Below are 21,231 nucleotides of genomic sequence, written 5' to 3' on the forward strand. Positions count from 1 at the left end.
CCGTGCAAATGCCCCTACCGATTCTCCCGGTTGCTGCCTGCGGGATCCCAAGAGGTGTCGGGCGTAAATTGTGTTCACTGGGCGCGTATATTGCCCTTTTAGTAGCTCGAGGGCCGCCACGTACGTATTAGAGTCCCGGATTAGCATATATACTTGATGGCTCACCTGGGCGGTCAAAATTTTCAGTTTGTGATCCTCCTCTGTAACCTGTGAGATTGCGAGGAAGGATTCAAAGCAGCTCAGCCAGTGTTCAAACTTGGCTGATGCACCCACATCTTGAGGGTCGAGGTCCAGGCGTGGTGGTCTGAGGGCTCTCAGCAATGTCTGCTGTATCCGTTGCTGTTGTTGCTCCTCAGGTGTCGCCATTTAACTTTTAGCTAATAAAATTGATACGCTTATCAATTACTTCATAAAAGGTGATGAGTCGAAGAAGAGATGATGAGTCGAAAGAAGAGATGAATAAGGCTTTTATTAGCTAAGAAGAGACCATGCTTCTTCGTGAGTGACTGAACAAGTCTGAACGAAACCCACACAGTGGTGGGTGGAGTCAGCTGAGGCATGCCTCCATACACAGCGCCACCCAGAGGTGGCAATATACAATACAGTGGTTTACCACACCGCTCTTCCTGGGTTTCCTGCAAATCCTTCACTAATGACCTCATTTGTGATTTCAACACTTCCCCTTCCCTCGGGGATTGATTGATCGGGCTATTCAATCCTTCTACTGGAGCAGCTGTTTCAACATTCTGTTGTTCACATAGACGCGATTCAGCGTACTTTTGGCATCCCAGTAAAGTCTGTTTTGCAACCTCAGCTATTTCCCAAACTTTTGAGAGCTCCGAACTCCTTCCCGTTGAAGATTGAAGCTCGTGTTCAGATTGTTCCCATTGCAGAGTCTTTTCCCTCAGCATATGAAGGAGTTGGCTGACCGTTAACTCTTCCACGGGAACACTGTGGATCAGAGTCTTCTCCATTTCATCCACCTTTTCCTCCAATGCTTCCACCTTCTGTTCCTCTTGTACTTTGGCTTTCAGCGCTCGGAAAAGTTGCGCCCTGATGCTCTCTAGCTCATGTTCAGGGACCATCCTTACAGTCTCTGTGTTTCTTACAGTTTCCTTTTCTTCCACTGAAAGGATTCCCAGTTGAATCTGTTCTTCAAGTTGTTGAACCTCGGACATTGCCGCCTCATATTTGTCTTGGGTTTCCTTCAATATTTTTATGAGTTCTTGGACATCTTGTCTTTCATGTTCTGCCATGTCTTTCACCTCTAATTTCTCATCTATGGATGGAACTTCTACCGATGAGTCTGTCTTGGCCTTGAGCTCATCAAGAATTTCCTGCAGCCTTTGGACTTCTTGCTCATGTTCAACCTTTAGTTGTTCATATGCTTCTACTGAAACTAGCTTTTCGGAGGTTGCCGAGTTAACCCCCTCCAGAATTGTAGCCTGGGCCTGTTCATACTGTTCTTTCAACTTCTCACACTCTGCTTGTAAGGAGTCGTAGAGAAGAACTGGAATAAAATCCCGGCTTCCTGAAGATTCCTCTTCATTTGCTTCTTTCGCAATTTCCTGTTGGAGTTCAGCCAAGGCTGCTATGCTATCTGCCTCTCGAAGTCTCACTGCCATCAAATCTTCTTTATTCCTGCAGTCTATCTCAGCCATTTTCCGATTACTTTCATTTAACTGAGTGAGTAGTCCCTTATTCTGGGCTGAGAGATATTGCACCTTCTCATGTAGACCACAGCACTCCTTCTCTGCTCGACATAGCTGGTTACTGCTGATTTGGTTCTGTGTTTCAAGTTCCAACATCCTTTGCTTAGCTTCTTTCAGTTTCGCCCCTATAAGCTCCTCTTGCAACATGGCCACATTATTCACATCAGGTAAAGAAGCGTTTCTCTTTTCCATGTCCAAGATTTTTTTCTGCATATCTTTAAGTGCACACTGCGATTCAGCTTCTCTTAACCTTGCCTGCACTAGCTCCGTCTCCAATTGCAGAACAAAATCCTCAGTGTAGCGTGGTTTGCCTTTATGCTGTATCTCTAGATCATGCAAATATTCTAACTCCTGAACATCATAAGGGAGATGTGATCGGTAATTGGTCACGATGGCTCTATGGTCGCTCTTTGCTTGAGCTAGCTGCCTCTGCTGTCTTTCCAGGTTCTCCCATTCGGTGTCCCAGAACTTTTCCATTGTTTTCATCTCTTGTACGAGACGGTAACTCAACTGTTCTAATTGTCGTCGTACTTTGAAATAAGTTTGAGTCCGAGTTCGGTGTTCTTCCGTCGTGGATAAGTCCTTAACTTGAACAGGCTCAGAATTCTCTGTCAAACTGGAGTTCTGCTCTGAAGCTTTATTCTTCTCGGTAGCATAAGCCTTTATGCATGTCTTCGTTTTCTCCACCATAGTCGGCAAGTTCATTTTAGCCTTGTCTTCCATATTTGAGTTGGTCTTATCGTCATCCGTTTCAGAATCTGAGCTGATAGCTTGCACCGAGTCCTCACTCATTATGGCTTTTAGATAGTGCCATTCCATGTCTATTTTCTTGATCCACTCTCGTCCTAGAAGTGGTGGTCCTCCCTCAGATAATACGTACAAGTTCATTCTTGGGTGTTCTTTACCCCTATCTCTCACCTTGACTCTTATCTTCCCCATGGGGTATACCTTATGCCCCGTGTATGTCTGTAATACGAACTTGGTATTCCTTAAGGGTATGTGAGAGAATAGCCGGTGGTAGTCCCTTCGATTGATGACTGATAGAGCTGATCCAGTGTCCAACTCCATTCTTACTTGGACTCCAGCTATTCTTAGCATGACCCAGATAGTTTGTAGATCAGCTTCCCTCCCCACATTGTGAATTCTCAGACTACCCAGCTCCTGGTTGTTTGGGTCTGAGTCTGAATTCTGTTCGTCTGAACTCTTCTCAGCCACCTTGTGTACCTTGCTGTACTTTTCTTGTGGTGGCTTCCTTTGGTTGTTGGTCTTCTTCCCTGACCGGCATACCTTTGCGATGTGACCCAGTTTGCCACATTTCCTACATTCTTGGTTCTTAAACCAGCATTGATTCTGGTCGTGCGTTGTCTTCCCACAACGATAGCATTTTGTTGTATTCGAGGTAATTTGGTCCACCCCGAGTGCCGCCGCCTTCAGCTGCATTTCTGCCGTTCCTTTCGCTGCGGCTTCGTGCGATGCAGCTATAAGAACAGCCCTGTCTAGTGTGAGGTCGTTCTCTTCCAGTAGTCGCTTTTGCGTCCCTTCTTTGGACAATCCACATACGAACTTGTCTCGCAGTGCCTCTGTCAGATTCCCTCCGAACTGGCAGCATTTCGCTAGCCTACGCAGTTCGACCAAATATTCCGCGTTGCTTTCGTCTTTCCGTTGCGTTCTTGCATAGAATTTGAATCGTTCAGCCAACATCAATGGTGTGGGGTTCAAGTGGTCCTTCAGAACAGCCACAATCCCTTCGAAAGTCTGATCCGCCGGTTTAGCTGGTGCTAGTAGATGCTTCAAGAGCCCGTATGTCTTTGCGCCCATCGAGTTTAGCAATGTTATCGCTTTGTCGTCTTCCTCTATTTTGTTGGCTTCACAATAGATCTCGATGCGTTCCACGTACATGGCCCAGTCTTCTATCTCAGAATTAAAATCGTTAATATTCCCTCGCTTAGGCATCTTCCTTTCCTTGGGAGCAGCACAAGTATTTCTTTAAATTCTTATTTATTATTTATTTATTTCTAAGATGGCGGTTTTTCCCGCAAAAATGGCGGTTTCCCGCTCTTTCCTTCTCTCCCCGCCCACTTCAATGGCGGTTTCCCGCTTCTGTCGTCTTCGCCGCCTAATGGCGGCTTCCCGCGTTTCTTCCCTGGTGGGAGGGGTACGCTTTCCCCACAGCGGACAGGTTCAGCCGCTGGGCTGGCTTCCGCACAGCTCCCCTTACTCGGCTCTGTCTTTCTCTCCCGCTCGCACGGCTCTACCGGCGCTGGGTACCCCGTTCACGGAGAACAGTTCAGCCGCTGGGCTGGCTCTCGCGCAGTCTCTCTCCCCTTGCTCGGCTCTGTCTCTCTCTCTCCCACGTTCGGCTCTACCGGCGCTGGGTACCCCGTTGGTGGAGGACAGTTCAGCCGCTGGACTGGCTCTCACGCAGCCTCCTTTGGTCGGCTCTGCCTCTCCCACACGCTCTGTTCCCGTTCGCCTCCCAGCCCTCACGCAGTCCGGTGCTTCCCTCCCCGGCTGCGGCTGAGTTTCTCTCTTCCCGCGCCTGCTCCCGGTCTCAGCGCTTCGTGGCTTCGGTCGCTGCCCGGCTTTTCCCGCCGATCACGGTCCGGCTATCTCACGACACCGTTGGACCCGCCTTCCTGACCAGCTCTGCTCCCCCTCGACCGTGGTCGAGTGCACAGCCCTTATCCTCCGGATTTCGTTACACCTTCCCCTACTCACAGTCTCCGCGGCCGCCTTGTTTCCTGCTGATCGGCTCACTCCGCACCGTGGTAGAAGGGTAGTCAGTGCCTGTTGCTGATGGAAGCTTTTGTCGCTAAAGTCTTCCTCCTTTCTGTTGCTGCAGCCTCGTGTTTTCTCCCAGCAGAACGACGAGGGCGGTTGCCTCTCTTCGACGCTCTTTAGTTGCTTTGGTAGTCTTGCCGCAGGGTACGATCGGACTCGTCGCCACTGTAAAGTCTGTGGGTTGTACAGTTAATAACGACACAGACTTCAGGAGTAACAAACAAACAGGTCTTTACTATTCGAAGGTCAGGGCGAATCTGCCCCAGCAATCCTGCCACAACACTTATATACTGGTGTGGTCACTGTCGGTATTACAGTATACAGAAGCCAAACAAGTAGTGCCACACCTAAAGTAGTTCTCTTAAAGGTGAACGGTTACATACAATAGTTTCCTTAAAGGTAGACGGGTACATACACTACACACTCAGCTCCCGATCTCATTACAGCCTTGGTCCAAACATGGACAAAGGAGCTGAATTCCAGAGGTGAGGTGAGAGTGACTGCCCTTGACATCAAGGCAGCATTTGACCGAGTCTGGTATCAAGGAGCCCTAGTAGAACTGAAGTCAATGGGAATCAGGTGGAAAACTCTCCACTGGCTGGAGTCATACCTAGCACAAAGGAAGATGGTTGTGGTGGTTGGAGGCCAAACATCACAGCCCCAGGACATCGCTGCAGGATTTCCTCAGGGCAGTGTCCTAGGCCCAACCATCTTCAGCTGCTTCATCACTGACCTTCCCTCCATCATAAGGTCAGAAATAGGGATGTTCGCTGATGACTGCATAGTGTTCAGTTCTGTTCGCAACTCCTCAGATAATGAAGCAGTCCATGCCCGCATGCAGCAAGACCTGGACGACGTTCAGGCTTGGGCTGATAAGTAGCAGATAACATTCACACCACAGAAGTGCCAGGCAATGACTATCTCCAACAAGCGAGAATCTAACCACCGCCGCATGATATTCTACGGCATTACCATCGTCGAATCCCCCACCATTAACATCTTGGGGGTCACCATTGACTGGACCAGCCACATAAATACTGTGGTTACAAGAGCAGGTCAGAGGCTGGGTATTCTGCGGGGAGTGTCTCACCTCCTGACTCCCCAAAGCCTTTCCACCATCTACAAGGCACAAGTAAGGAGTGTGATGGAATACTCTCCACTTGCCTGGATGAGTGCAGCTCCAACAACACTCAAGAAGCTCGACACCATCCAGGACAAAGCAGCCCACTTGATTGGCACCCCATCCACCACCTTAAACATTCACTCCCTCCACCACCGGCGCACCGTGGCTGCAGTGTGCACCATCTATAAGATGCACTGCAGCAACTCGCCAAGGCTTCTTCAGCAGCACCTCCCAAACCCGCGACCTCTTCCACCTAGAAGGACAAGGGCAGCAGGCGCATGGGAACACCACCACCTCCAAGTTCCCCTCCAAGTCACACACCATCCTGACTTCGAAATATATCGGCTGTTCCTTCATCGTCGCTGTGTCAAAATCCTGGAACTCCCTCCCTAACAGCACTGTGGGAGCACCTTCACCACACGGACTGCAGCGGTTCAAGAAGGCGGCTCACCACCACCTTCTCAAGGGCAACTAGGGATGGGCAATAAATGCCGGCCTTGCCAGCGACGCCCACATCCCATGAACAAATAACATTAAAAAAAAGAGGCCATAGATTTAAAATAATTGCATAAGAACTGGAGGGGAAATTAGGAGAATTTTTTTCATAGAGAGGGTTGTGATGATCTGGAATGTACTGTGTGAAACGGTGGTTGAAACAGATTCCAGAGTAACTTTCAAACGGCAATTGGACATGTACTTGAAGAGGACTAATTTGCTGGGTTTTGGGGAACAAGCCGGAGTGTGGGATTAATTGGACAGCTCTTTCAAAGAGCCGACACCGATACGATGGGCCGAATGGCCTCCTCCTGTGCTGTAAGATTCTGTGATTCTATGTATCCATGACGCCAGCCAATCAGGATCCCGTTATATTGCAGGTGCCCTGTGGGCAGTGATTACTGGTTCATGGGCTCCCGGTGTGACCACAGGATGACCCGGCAGAGCCTGATTGGAATTGCCTTTGGTGTGGTGCTCAGTCTCGTGGTTGTCATGGCGGCCGTCGCCATCGCTGTCCTGAAGAGGTTCAAGATCTTGTTGATTGAGGCCAAAATCGACCAGACGAAAAGCAGGTAAGAGAACGGCCATCGCTGCTGGTCCCACATCTTGCCCCAACCCGAGGGAGAAGGTGGGAACGGAGTGGGCGGAGCAGAGAGATCTGTGACCTACCTCTAGGTTCAAACCCCCACAGTTCCCTAACAACTGGCACGGACCTGTTGGGCCGAATGGCCTGTTTCTGTGCTGTAAATACTATTGTAATTGTGACTGCCCTGGTATCTGCAAATTGATGGGAGCAGGGATTTAAATTCTGTCACGATAGCAAAATACTGCGGATGCTGGAAATCCGAAATAACAACAGAAAACGCTGGAAAAACTCAGCAGGCCAGGGCAGCATCGGCGGAGAGAGAAACAGTGTCAACGTTTCAGGTCGAAGACCCTTCATCAGAACGGCAAGATTCTCGATCTGAAACGTTAATTCTGTTTCTCTCTCCACGGATGTTGCCTGGCCTGCTGAGTTTTTCCAGTATTTTCTGTTGTTATTTAACTTCTATCCCTGGCCCCTGCCCAAGGCCTTGTGGGACCATCCAAGTGCCCCCCCCCCCCCCCCCGAGGGCGAAAAACTTGGCCGCTCCTGCTCTCAGGCGCAGTACTCGCAGTGTGCAGTATGACTCCCTGGAGATCTTGCTGCCTCCCTATTTGAAACGCTGCCAGCTGAATGAAATATCACACCTCGGAGATCGAAGGTGACGGATTTAATTAACATGGAAATTACACCACAAAGTGTGTTAAAATGGAGAAGTGGCGACACATGCAAATGAACGACTGGGAAGGGCGGCGACGATCGCGGGAAACACGCGGCGAGGGCTCATTAATCACCGGGGTCGGACCTGCTTCTGGCTGGGCCACTGACGGGCTGATTTATGAGGCGTGAGCACTGGTTCATCTGCCACACCTCGGAAGGTTAATTAGTGCCAGCAAGTTGTGAAAATTGTCTGATTAATAAGCACGGCTGGCCGGGTCTCTGTGCCTCTTCGGTTGTGTCCTTGTCGCTTTGTTCTGTTCAGACAGATTTAAAGAACTAGATTTAATAGACAGATTTATTCTTTCCGTCAAATTACCGCACACCCACAAAAAATGGGGCAGCATAAAGGACACGAGCGAGACTCCCTGCCTTCTCTCCGTTCCCATCCCTCTCTCTGTCCACCTCCCTGTGTTTCTCATTCCGTGTCTCTGTCTCTCTCTCTTCCCCCAGCTCTAGGTCCCTCCCTCTCTATCTACCTCTGTCAATTTCAATTCAATTCAATTCAAATGCTTTATTGGCATGAAAGTTTACAGGGAACCATATTGCCAAAGCTTACATAACAAAAAGTACAGTTTTCCAACATTCTGTAGGTGTCAAACAATTTTGACCTTCGTTGGGTACATACAATATTACTTTAAACAATATTAATTTAAACAGTCTTTGTACATCAGTGGGTACATTCAGTATTAATTTTAAACAGTCCTCAGGTTGTGACATGTTGTTACATATTTGGCACCAAGGTATGGTCTGTCTCCTTCTCCCAGGACTAATCTTAATTTTGACAGGTCATCCAATTCCTTGAAATCTGGGGTTGTTTGGCTGAGCTTGTCAAATAATATGTTTCTTGATGTGTTGAATTTTTCGCATTTTAGGAGGAAATGCATCTCTGTCTCAACCTCGCCGGCCAGACATTGATCACATATTCTATTCTCTCTAGGCTGCCAGGATTTCTTGTATCTTCCTTTTTCAATTGCCAGTTGGTGGTCGCTTAGTCTGTACCTGGTGAGGGTCTGTCTCTGTTTTGTGTCTCTGATGGCCGAGAGATAGTCTGCCAGTTTATATTCTCTTTTTAGGGCCCGGTAACATTCTAATCTGCTTTGGCTTTTGGTTATTTTGTTCCAATGTTCCAGGTAGGTTTCTTTGCTTTGTTTAATGATTTGGTTCACTCTCTCTCTTCCCCCAGCTCTAGGTCCCTCCCTCTCTATCTACCTCTTTCAATTCAATTCAATTCAAAATCGCTTTATTGGCATGATAAGGTACATCTTATGTTGCCAAAGCATCAAAATACATTTATGGTTGAACACATAAACGCAGATCTATTCTCTTTCTCTCCCTCTCTCATGAGCACAAGGCAGAAGACTGACTTGGGGGAGCTGTGGGGAGGGAATGAGAGAGGGGAGATGGAATGGGATCCGGAGAGCTCAGCTCTCCATGAGGCACTGAGACACACCGTGCTGGGAGATCCCAACTTCCATCCTGTGTGTCTGTGCTGTCAGCAGTCGGGGAATGAGAACTAGCCTCAGTGCCCTGGGCTGGGCTGGGCTGGGCGGGTGGAGGGGGATGAAGCGGAAAGGCCGCAGCCCAGTCGGTGAGTGCAGTGAAGAGTTAATAAAACTCCCCCGCTCTCCTCCCTCCTCCTCTCCCCTCCTCTCCCCACTCCCCCCTCTCCACCTCCCTCCTCTCCCCACTCCCCCTCCCTCTCTCCTCCCTCTCCCTCCCTCCTCTCCCCACTCCCTCCTCTCCCCACTCCCTCCTCTCCCCACTCCCCCTCCCCACCCTCCCTCCCCCCTCTCTCCCTCTCCGCCTCCCTCCCCCTCCTCCTCTCCCCACTCCCCCTCCCCACCCCCCCTCCCTCCTCTCTCCCCCCTCTCCCCCTCCCCTCCCTCTCTCCTCCCTCTCCCTCTCCCTCCCTCCTCTCCCCCCTCCCACCTCTCTCCCTCCTCTCTCCCTCCCTCCCCCTCCCCTCCCTCTCCGCCTCCCTCCCCCTCCTCCTCTCCCCACTCCCCCTTTCCCACTTCTTCCTTCCTCCCCTTTCCCCTCACTACTCTCCTTTTCCCTTTCCCCCTCCGAGCATTTCCATGAACCTTTAGGTTTTCAGTCAGGGGGAGGGAGGGCGTTTTATGGAACAGTTAACAGTGGGACATTTTCCAAATCTCTCTTCCTGTCAGTAAGTCCTTCTGGGATTTGTTTACTCCACTCCTCTGAGTTTAATGTCAGGCCCTACCATCAAATCCCAGCTCCCTGCCGATTGCCAAGTCTCCAGGAACCATCGAGGCAGCAGCTTTCACCGTTTTAACTTTGTTTAAATATCAAGAATCGGAGTTCCCAAACGGGTTCACCCGCTCTGTGCTGGACAAGGACAGAATCCTGGAAACTCCAAATGGGAACTTTGCTCCTGTCAAGGAGCAAAAACCAAACTGCAGATGCTGGACATCTGAAACCGAAACTTACGGAAAGACTCGGCTCCTGTGCAAGATCAGGAGTTAAATTCGGTGTGGAGCCATCCATACCTCGGGAGCCTACTGTCAACAAGGGCAGACGTCGACGGCGAAGTCCAACACTGCCTTCAGTGTGCCAGTGCAGCCTTCGGTCGCCTGAGGAAGAGAGTGTTTGAAGACCAGGACCTCAAACCCGGCACTAAGCTCATGGTCTACAGGGCAGCAGCGATACCCGCCCTGCTGTATGCCTCAGAGACATGGATCATGTACAGCAGGCACCTCAAAGCACTGGAGAGGTACCACCAACGCTGCCTCCGCAAGATCCTGCAAATCCATTGGCAGGATAGGCGCACCATCGTCAGTGTTCTTGCTCAGGCCAACATCGCCAGCATCGAAGCTTTGACCACGTTCGATCAGCTCTGATGGACGGGCCACATTGTCCGCATGCCCGATGCGAGACTCCCAAAACAAGCGCTCTACTCGGAGCTCCGGCACGGCAAGAGAGTCCCAGGTGGGCAAAGGAAATGTTTCAAGGACACCCTCAAAGCCTCCTTGAAAAAGTGTAACATCCCCACCAGCACTTGGTAATCCCTGGCCCAAGACCGCACAAAGTGGAGGAGAAGCATCCGGGAAGGCGCCGAACACCTTGAGTCTCTTCGCCGGGAGCCAAGTGCAGGCAGCGCAAGGAGCGCACGTCAACCCAAGCACCCCACCCACCCACGCCTTCAACCACTGTCTGCCCCAACTGTGACAGAGACTGTAGGTCCCGCATTGGACTCATCAGTCACCTGAGAACTCATTTTTAATGTGGAAGCAAATCATCCTCGGTTCCGAGGGACTGCCTAAGAGAAAGAGTGGAGCCATCGTCACAACTGGACGCACAGACTGGATGAAAGAACAACACAAACATGTCGGGTTGTCAGATGCTGACTGACTCGCTGATTCTCTCCCCCCACGGCCATTGTAGAAAAGGTTCCTCAAGACCCCAGTCACCATCAAGTGCCCTGTTCAAGTGGCCAATGGATGTTGGTTGGGTACAGGGCAATTACCCACCTAGACCGGGCAATTACCCCAGACAGGGCAATTACCTACAATTATATTAAAGGGATGGCGGCGCTGTGTCACGGGGTGGTGGCAGTGTTTGATTCTAGGTACAGCCACTTTCGGTGGTTGCATTGGAACCAGCCGTATTCTCCGTTAAGTTTGTGCCACAGATGGACCCGAGCTGCTCCTAATTCTCAAATACAGTGTGGGGTTTAAGGACAGTCTCCGTCACCGCGGCGTGCACTCAAACCTGAAATAAGATTAGTCAGGTGCTGTGCTGGACGACAGTGTCCCTTTAACAGTCTAAGCACTCTGGTCTGTAGAAATCGAGGTGTGTGCTGGTCTGTAGAAATCGAGGTGTGTGCTGGTCTGTAGAAATCGAGGTGTGTGCTGGAAGTGGCTGTTTCCCCAACGACAAGCTATGCAGCAGCTGAAACTCTCCGAGTCCTTGAAGCCCGTCTTGAACTTTCCTTTTCATTGTTTAAGTTTCAGTGACAAGCCCCAGGGAGTCGGAGAGAAACAAAGAAATGAACAGCAGCGCCAGATCTAACAGATCCTTGGCTAAAGACGCAGAAACCTTTCAATGGGAGTGTATGTGTGTGTCTGACCCACTGTCCCAGAGTGTGAAAGGACAGTGTGTGACCCACTGTCCCAGAGTGTGAAAGGACAGTGTGTGACCCACTGTCCCAGAGTGTGAACGGACAGTGTCTGACCCACTGTCCCAGAGTGTGAAAGGACAGTGTGTCTGACCCACTGTCCCAGAGTGTGAAAGGACAGTGTGTCTGACCCACTGTCCCAGAGTGTGAAAGGACAGTGTGTGACCCACTGTCCCAGAGTGTGAAAGGACAGTGTGTGACCCACTGTCCCAGAGTGTGAAAGGACAGTGTGTGACCCACTGTCCCAGAGTGTGAAAGGACAGTGTGTGACCCAGTGTCCCAGAGTGTGAAAGGACAGTGTCTGACCCACTGTCCCAGTGTGAAAGGACAGTGTGTGACCCACTGTCCCAGAGTGTGAAAGGACAGTGTGCGACCCACTGTCCCAGAGTGTGAAAGGACAGTGTGCGACCCACTGTCCCAGAGTGTGAAAGGACAGTGTGCGACCCACTGTCCCAGAGTGTGAAAGGACAGTGTGACCCACTGTCCCAGAGTGTGAAAGGACAGTGTGTGACCCACTGTCCCAGAGTGTGAAAGGACAGTGTGCGACCCACTGTCCCAGAGTGTGAAAGGACAGTGTGTGACCCACTGTCCCAGAGTGTGAAAGGACAGTGTGTGACCCATTGTCCCAGAGTGTGAAAGGACAGTGTGCGACCCACTGTCCCAGAGTGTGAAAGGACAGTGTGTGACCCACTGTCCCAGAGTGTGAAAGGACAATATCTGACTTCCCTGTAGCAGCCCATCCCCTCTCAGTGAGAGTTTTATTCCTTTTTTTTCTTCCCTCTCCCTCCTCCGACTCTAAATATACTTGCCTTGGAGGCGGTGCAACGAAGGTTCACCAGACTGGTTCCTGGGATGAGGGGGCTGTCCTATGAGGAGAGATTGTGTAGATTGGGCCGATACTCTCTGGAGTTTAGAAGAATGAGAGGTGATCTCATTGAAACACACAAGATTCTGAGGGGGATTGACAGGGTAGATGCTGGGAGGATGCTTCCCCCTGGCTGGAGTGTCTAGAGCTAGGGGACATAGTCTCAGGATAGGGGGCCGGCCATTTAAGACTGAGATGAGGAGGAATTTCTTCACTCAGAAGGTTGTGAATCTTTGGAATTCTCTGCCCCAGAGACTTGTGAATGCTCAGTCTTTGAGTATATTCAAGGCTGAGATCGATAGATTTTTGAACTCCAGGGGAATCGAGGGATATGGTGATCAGGCGGGAAAGTGGAGTTGAGGTCGATGATCAGCCATGATCTTATTGAATGGCGGAGCAGGCTCGAGGGGCCGTGTGGCTGACTCCTGCTCTTGTGTTCTTAAAACCAGCCAGCAGGAGGCGACAGGCCCACGCAGACCCCGATAATTTTGGGTGTGGAACTATCCGACCAGTACCCATCCCATAATGGCAGAGCCAGGACAGAGACCTGGCTTGTAGACAGAAATACAGGTAGAAACTCTACCCCGTGCGCTGCCGTCCCAGACAAAGCCTGGACCGAGTGCCCAGGGACCCGACTCAACCACTCCCGGGAAGGGATGTTGTGATCTTTGTACTTTTCCCTCTCCAGTTACAGACGCTTCAGTCGGTTTGACGATTTCTCCCCTCAATACCAATCCCAGTCCTCGCTCAACTACTCCATCAGCTCGCTGGACAATCCCGGCTTCAGTAACTCGGACGAACTGACCCACCTGCAGATGTTGGACAGCAGTTACTACTCCTGTCACGAGGGGTCAGTGACCGGTACCTACAGCAGCCGAAGGACAGCCCCCCACAGCCGATCAGTCTTCAGGCACAGGTAAAGAATAGAAAATATAAATGATGCAAGTAAAAACAGAAAATGGTGAAATTGCATGAAAGTCAGGGACGAGAGAAAGACTCGAAGCCCCGACTCTCTGGTCAAAGAACGAATGAACGAACAATAGACTTGCATTTCTATAGCGCCTTTCACGACCTCAGGACATCCCAAGGCCCTTCAAAAGTATTTCATTGGCTTTAAAATGTAGTCACTGTTGTAATGTAGGAAATACAGCAGCCAATTTGTGCACAGCAAGATCCCCCGAACAGCAATGTGATAATGACCAGATAATGTGTTTTTTTCAGTGATGTTGATTGAGGGATAAGTATTGGCCCATATACAGGGGATAATTCCCCTGCTCTTATTCGAAATAGTGCCATAGGATCTTTTACATCCACCTGAGAGAGCAGGTGGGGCCTCGGTTTAACGTCTTATGCCAAAGACGGCACCTCCGACCGTGCGGCGCTCCCTCAGTACTGCCCCTCCGACCATGCGGCGCTCCGACACTCCCTTGGTACCGCCCCTCCGACAGTACGGCGCTCCCTCGGTACCGCCCCTCCGACCGTGCGGCGCTCCCTCGGTACCGCCCCTCCGGCGCTCCCTCGGTACCGCCCCTCCGACCGTGCGGCGCTCTCGGTACCGCCCCTCCGACCGTGCGGCGCTCCCTCGGTACCGCCCCTCCGACAGTGCGGCGCTCCCTCGGTACCGCCCCTCCGACAGTGCGGCGTTCCCTCAGTACCGCCCCTCCGGCGCTCCCTCGGTACCGCCCCTCCGACAGTGTGGCGCTCCCTCGGTTCCGGCACTCCCTCAGTACCGCTCCTCCGACAGTGCGGCATTCCCTCAGTACTGCACTGGAGTGTCAGGCTAGATTTTTGTGCTTGTCTCTGGAGTGGAACTTGAACCCACAACCTTCTGACGCAGAGGCAACGGTGCTACCCACTGAGCCACGGCTGCCTGAAAGCCCGTCTCTGGTGTTCAGTATGCGACAGTACTTCTAAATTCCCGCCCGCCCGACCTGGTAGATTCTAAATGTTTCTCTGAAATCAGGCTCTTAAACTGCCCGAGTGTTTTTCTACCAAAAAAGCATTTGCTTGACGCCAGTGGTCAGTGTTGCGACGGTTCCTCTGGACAGCAAGGGGTTAAGTTTTGCTGCTGTTTGTTGAAGTTCTCAGTTGGTGGGTGGATATTGGGAAGTTTGCCACGATTCTGAAATAACATCCGCAGCGAGACTGGGGCGAGGGACAAATTAAGGCTCCCCGCCCCAACAGACCAGCCCCACCCCCTCCTCACCCTGGATTATCAAAGGGGCCTCTGTTGCTTTTTCCTTTATCCTGTTAATTAAGGAGGTGCTGCTCCGAGCCCAGCCCAGCCCCCAGGGAGCGCAGTGCCCACCGATAGTGTTGAATAACTAGAGGCATCAACTCCACCCACTTAATCTCATTAAAACCAACACAAGTGACAGTGGAAACAGGGGCCTGTGATTTATACAACAGACTGTGTCCACTGCGATCTACACAACGCTCAGCCTCACAGCGAGGAGGGTAACGGTGCCCGATCATTGTGGGAGAATGGCTCAGTGGGTGAGGCACCCATCCCATGTGGTACTGAGCTGAGGCCAGACTCCTCCGAGCCTCAACACCCGTGTCGAGTCTGCTGATCTCAGGCAGGGTGTGGGAAGTGGGAGAGGAGGGGGGGAAGGAGGGTAGGGGAACAAGGAATCAGAACAGAATCACAGAATGGTTACAGCACAGGAGGCCATTCGGCCCGTCGAGCCTGTGCCGACTCTCGACAAGAGCACTTCAGCCAGTCCCACTCCCCCGCCCTTTCCCCGTAGCCCTGCAAATTGTTTCCTTCAGGTACTTATGCACTTCCCTTTTGAAAGCCACAATTGAATCTGCCTCCGCCATCTTATATCTGTGTCCTCTGTTTCACGATCCTTCCACCAATGGGAACAGTTTCTCACTAATCTACTCTGTCTGGACCCCCTCGTGATTTTGAACACCTCGATCAAATCTCCTCTCAACCTTCTCTACTCCAAGGAGAACGCCGCCAGCTTCTCCACATAACTGAAGTCCCGAAGGGAAAGGGGAAGGAATAGTGTGCAAGGGGAAGAGGAGGAGGGGGCGACAGAAGAATGTCAAGGGGAATGGGAACTGTGAGAGGATGGAGAAATGCGGAGGGGGGGGAAGGGTGGGGCTAGCGAGATGGGGAAGGGGGTGAAGGAACAAGGGTAAGGTGGAGAGGAGAGAGAACAAATCTCCCAGGGTTTCCACGCCGGATCTCAACCCCACTGGAAAGTGAGTGTGCAGATGTGAGCGGAACACAGGTGCTGATGGTTGATCAGAACCTCTGGCGTCGCACAGCCAGCTGCTAAGGTAACTTGGGGACGGGTCAGTAGCGCGGTGACTCAGCGCTCACAAAGTACTCGGAGGGCCGAGTGTGCCCAGGAGATTTTCTCACTGTTAATTTTTTCTGCTTCAGTTTACAAAACAACCTGGACATCAGTATCAACAGCATCAACGAGCACGCTGGGGACTCGGGGAAAGCCAGTGACCTGTCGGTGTGCAGCTGGCCCGTTGAACCCCTCCAGTGGTCACCCTTCCCGATACTGTACCAGCTGAGCAGGAACAGGCCTGTGAGTATCTCACTTCGGTCCAGTTTTGTTTCCCGTCGTATTTTCTTGGGATTATTCCTCAGATATCCGCTTGCTCCCAGACCACCAGCGAGCACCCAGCCACAATTACCTTGGGGTCTGCTCCCCCCTCCGCCCCGCAGGAAGACACCGTGGCACCCACTCAGATCAGGAAGCGAGCGGAGCAGGGCCGAGATTGCCCTTCCTCCCGTCAGCACTCTGACGCTCGAATGCAAACACCACGCACAAATCCAAATCACCAGATATCCCTCAGTTGACCTGCGTCTCAGAATGGATTGACCCCATCCCCTCACTGTAGTGAAGTTATTGTTTGTTCAGCCCACAAGGAGCAGAGAGATGTGCCTCACAGATAATTGCAAACCAAAGGCTTGGGCAAAGTGCCTAATCTCACTCTGCAACTTACTTTTTTTTTTAAAAAACGCATTCACTCCCAGGAAAGTCAATCTGTCATTCTTTCTGCTAAGTACGCATTCAGTGGCAGGTCTAACGGACAGCCTGAAGGAGCTGATAACATAACAAATATTAAGCAAATATTTTGCTAAGATTGTCATTTCAATCTGAATTTAGGCTGAACTTGCCCAGTTTATTAAAACGACTAACTCACAGATATTCTTATGATGTTAATGATCCTTCAGGATGGAGTAATCACCTCCATTCATGACACTAGAACGTGTGTGGGGGGTGCGGAGTGTGCGCGCACACGTGTTGTATTCACACTGTGATCAGTCGGAGCCACGATGCCTTGCGCGTGCTGGTTTAATTAGGGCGACACTCGCTGTCTGGTGGCGTATCATAGGGCAGCCAGCACCTGTGGAACTGGACCCAGCCCGAGTCAGTGCTGGCACGAGAGGGGAGAATCAAATAACTGGAGCTTAAGAAAAGTGAGAGAAAGCTTGCAGTAGATTGAAAGAGGTGCATAAATTATGGGATAGCCACTAACAGAACAAAGAGAATTTAGGAAGGATTTCTTTACCCAAGAGTGTTGAGAATGTGGAACTCACTGCTACATGGAGTGGTTGAAGCTTGATACATACATGAGGGAGAAGGGGCAGAGGGATATGAGCAATGTTCCCTTTAAGCTGTGGGGTCCCACGCAGCCGGCTCACCAGCTTTTGAATGGAGAAACAGCGCATGCGCGGAAATTTGAATGGGAACATTGGATACGAGTCGAGGCTGGGAATAGGTAATTATACTCCACGAGCCTCCTTTCACTCTAAACACCGGCTTAGACCAGTTGGCCTGTTTCTGTGCTATAGATTTTATGTAAAAAAACACATCACTTCTCTCTTGCAGTTTAAAGCCAGGAGGCCTCGCTCCTACTGTGAAGGGATGGAACTAGTGAGCATGGAGAGAAACTGGACGGCTTAAAAAGCAAAGAAAACATGCAGAAAAATCATCCTCCTTTTCCTGAAGGTCAGGCATGTTTTCCTTTGCTTGGGCTGGGAGCAGCGCACCCACCCACCGCAGTATCTTTTTCCATGTTATTGTACTGGCCGCACTGTGCGAAAACAATCAATCAGCCGGCCACTTGGCTTTGGAGTTTAACGTCGCTGCTGTGAGTGCGCGCTTCCTGTGGAACCAGGCGACGGCAGCAGATTAAAACAACTCCCCATCTGCTGACTGCACTCTGACCTCGGGCCTGTACTGAACGGCAGAATCCCTTCGCTTCGCGTGCACACGGGACAGGGCACAGGCTCCAGCGAGAAGGCGGCACCTTTCTCAAACTTAAAAAAAAGGACACGCACAGCTTTGAAGTTTGGATTGAGACACTGCGAGAGGAGAGAGAGAGACAACCATCGCCTGGAGATAAAACCACAGCACCAAATAAACGACAGAAGGGAAGGGATATAAATGCTGAGCAGCCAAAAACGTCATGATTTATTAATATTTGAAGTAACTTCATAATTCAACACAACCAAATTATACATTTTACAATCACATTCTATTTGTAAACAGTTAAAAAGCCACTGACTTGTTTGCATCTTCCGACAGACAGTTATAACGAAGGCAATGAAATGGTGGCATTGTCTGCAGTGTTAAAATCGTGTCCTGGTTTGTCTCCGCTCTGTACAAGCATGAATGAATACATTTTGTAGCAAAACAAAAAAAAACACAAAAGAAAAAGTGTAAAATAACTCGTTTTCTGTAGAACTCTTTTGCACGCAAACTTACATTAAAACGGCCTCTCACGGATGAACAATACGATTGTGTAAACCATCAGAGCTGGGTTACAGTATGCATAGTTACAGATCTCAGACAGGTTTTTTGTTTCTTTTTAAGTACAACAGTCAATTGGACACAGTCACAATAGCAAAATACATTTAGCCACTCGATAATGGGAATATAAAGGGGGGGGGGGGGGGAAAAATAAAGTATATATACTACAACATGTCAGCAAAATCCACCATCACTCACTATAAAAAGACAGCAATTTCAAAGCAATAACTGGAAACTCCGGCTTTAAGCAGTTAAATTGGCAAAAAAAAAGTAACTTTTACAGAGCAGTTTAATTCAGTGCTAAAAGTTGGGTGGGGGTGGGGGGTTTCCTACACAAAACTACCAGGAGTTTCTAACTTGTGAAGGGGGGGGGAGGGAGGGAGGGAGAGGTGGGGGACTATTTCCTGAGAACCATGCTCTCTCTCGTTTCAGGATATAGAGGAATAGAAAAAAAAGAACATGGTCAAAAACACTGTTCAATATTCCCAGAGATAGAACATCTTCATCCGCAAATATTTTTGTAAATTTTTTTTTTTTAGTTTTTTTTTTATATAGTTTTTTTTCTCTCATTTTTATTAATGATGGAAGAGTAAACATTTTCCCCTCGAAAGTCTGTAAACAAGAGGGCATGACAGAGCACCTCCAAAAAAAAATGAAAGCTCTATTGAAAGTGCTGTACCCTCCTGGCTTGCAGGGTGGGGTTGCAAGTCACAGCTGCTGCCCACAGTGTCACACTGTGGAGATTAAATTCTTTAGGTTTTATCTTCTTATTAAAACTTTTTTATTTTTTATTTTAAAAAGAAACAGGTTGGTGCAATACTTTTTTTTTGTTGAAACGGCGAGGCCAGTACGATAACTTGACCTGGCTCTACAATACCACGTTAAGGTAAGTACATGTAAAGGCATATTAAAGAGCACACATTTTTCGTCCATTTTTTTTTTCCTTGCTAAGAGAACATCCTTGAGTAAACATTTACACTTGAACTACCCTCTCTCCCACCCCCCTCCCCCCGCCCTATTGCCAATCGGACAGGGAGACAGTACTCAGTGCAGATTAACAGCTCACACTCCCAACATCAGCAAACTCAGAAAAGAAGTTTTGGAATTTAAGGAACAAACATGATGAGTGCACACAAACTAGCTCATTTGAAGCAGTTTTTTTCACTTTTTTAAATGGATAGCACTATCTGGAAGTATAAATATATACTTTTTCACATTTTTTTTTATTATTGGCCTGCATGATTCAAGTATTAAAACTGATATGTTCTGGGCTAAAAGAAAGTGGAAATAAAGGTGCAGAACGGAACATTTCCACAGGTGACCCCTTTTCTCCGTCTCTCTCTCACGCTGTAGGTGAAAAGTCTGATTAGTGCTGCTTTTCATGTCGAGGTCACAGTTTGAGTCATGACTAAAGTTCAGATGGACTCTCCACCTCCGAGGTGGTCAACAGGGAGGAAAGCGTTGATGGGGGAGGGGCTGCCGATACCCCGCGTGTCATTGCTGCTCGGGGTTCCCCACAGGCTAGTGGAATAATTGGGGGTGCCCCAGAGTGAAGTGCCATGGAGGTCTCCACTACCAGTTCCCGACAGCCCAGCACCATTCCAGTGATTGAGATCATTGCGGTTTGAGAATGGGTGGGAACTGTCCATGGATGCGATACGGTTCTGGCTGGATCCCAGAGGTTGCCAGCCCAGAGAGGGCGTCAGCGACTGGCCTTGTGCAAAGAAGCGATTAATCTCGTCTTCACTGGCAAACTCAGCAAGAATGGTAGTGTTCCCTAAAACACACCTGTAAGCCAAAGAGATAGGAGTCAATCGTAGTTAACAACCTGCACCTGCATTCATATGGCACCTTGAATGTAGAAAAACAACACATGGTGCTTTACAGAGGGGCGGGGGGCAGAAAAATAAATTAAAGGAACATTCAGCAGAGATGATGAGTGACTAACAGCTGGGTTGAAAAGGTGGGTTTCGAGAAGGTTTTTATAGCAGGAGAGGGAGAAGTGGAGAGGCTTAAGGGGGGAGAGAGAGAAGTGGAGAGGCGTAAGGGAGGAGAGAAGGGGAGAGGCGTAAGGGAGGAGAGAGAGAAGCGTTAGGGAGGAGAGAGAGAAGGGGAGAGGCGTAAGGGGGGAGAGAGAGACGTGGAGAGGCGTTAGGGAGGAGAGAGAGAAGGGGAGAGGCGTAAGGGGGGAGAGAGAGAAGGGGAGAGGCGTAAGGGGGGAGAGAGAGAAGTGGAGAGGCGTTAGGGAGGAGAGAGAGAAGGGGAGAGGCGTAAGGGAGGAGAGAGAGAAGTGGAGAGGCGTAAGGGGGGAGAGAGCGAAGTGGAGAGGCGTTAGGGAGGAGAGAGAGAAGGGGAGAGGCGTAAGGGGGGGAGAGAGAGAGAAGGGGAGAGGTGTAAGGGAGGAGAGAGAAGGAGAGGTGTAAGGGAGGAGAGAGAAGGGGAGAGGTGTAAGGGAGGAGAGAGAAGTGGAGAGGCGTTAGGGAGGAGAGAGAAGGGGAGAGGCGTAAGGGAGGAGAGAGAAGTGGAGAGGCGTAAGGGAGGAGAGAGAAGGGGAGAGGCGTTAGGGAGGAGAGAAGGGGAGAGGCGTAAGGGGGGAGAGAGAGAAGGGGAGAGGCGTAAGGGGGGAGAGAGAGAAGTGGAGAGGCGGAAGGGAGGAGAGAGAAGGGGAGAGGCGTAAGGGAGGAGAGAGAGAAGTGGAGAGGCGTAAGGGAGGAGAGAGAGAAGGGGAGAGGCGTAAGGGGGGAGAGAGAGAAGTGGAGAGGCGTAAGGGAGGAGAGAGAAGGGGAGAGGCGTAAGGGAGGAGAGGGAGAAGTGGAGAGGCGGAAGGGAGGAGAGAAGGGGAGAGGCGTAAGGGAGGAGAGAGAGAAGTGGAGAGGCGTTAGGGAGGAGAGAGAGAAGGGGAGAGGCGTAAGGGGGGAGAGAGAGACGTGGAGAGGCGTTAGGGAGGAGAGAGAGAAGGGGAGAGGCGTAAGGGGGGAGAGAGAGAAGGGGAGAGGCGTAAGGGAGGAGAGAGAGAAGTGGAGAGGCG

At 50.4% G+C, this 21,231-nt stretch overlaps 2 protein-coding genes across 13 annotated transcripts in view; one reads left to right on the plus strand and one right to left on the minus strand.

Moving 5' to 3' along the window:
• vap (vascular associated protein) overlaps positions 1 to 18,357 on the plus strand; it is a 59,331-nt gene extending 40,974 nt beyond the window's left edge. The window contains exons 8-11 of one of the 2 annotated variants that reach the window (XM_086000092.1): positions 6,492 to 6,683; positions 13,106 to 13,333; positions 15,815 to 15,968; positions 17,280 to 18,357. In XM_086000092.1, coding sequence (XP_085856218.1) covers positions 6,492 to 6,683; positions 13,106 to 13,333; positions 15,815 to 15,968; positions 17,280 to 17,354 — 649 coding nt within the window. In that variant the 3' untranslated portion in view covers positions 17,355 to 18,357. The remainder of the gene's footprint in view (positions 1 to 6,491; positions 6,684 to 13,105; positions 13,334 to 15,814; positions 15,969 to 17,279) is intronic. The other variant, XM_086000094.1, reaches the window with a different exon arrangement.
• The window catches only part of LOC147110283 (trinucleotide repeat-containing gene 6A protein-like), a 150,941-nt gene continuing 147,544 nt past the window's right edge, over positions 17,835 to 21,231 (minus strand). For all 11 annotated transcript variants that reach the window (XM_086000101.1, XM_086000107.1, XM_086000106.1 and 8 more), the window contains one exon: positions 17,835 to 19,991. In XM_086000101.1, coding sequence (XP_085856227.1) covers positions 19,619 to 19,991 — 373 coding nt within the window. In that variant the 3' untranslated portion in view covers positions 17,835 to 19,618. The remainder of the gene's footprint in view (positions 19,992 to 21,231) is intronic.

This window comes from Somniosus microcephalus, chromosome 11, assembly GCF_052327205.1.
Source record: "Somniosus microcephalus isolate GS21.2 chromosome 11, FLI_Smic_1.0, whole genome shotgun sequence".
Taxonomy (NCBI): domain Eukaryota; kingdom Metazoa; phylum Chordata; class Chondrichthyes; order Squaliformes; family Somniosidae; genus Somniosus; species Somniosus microcephalus.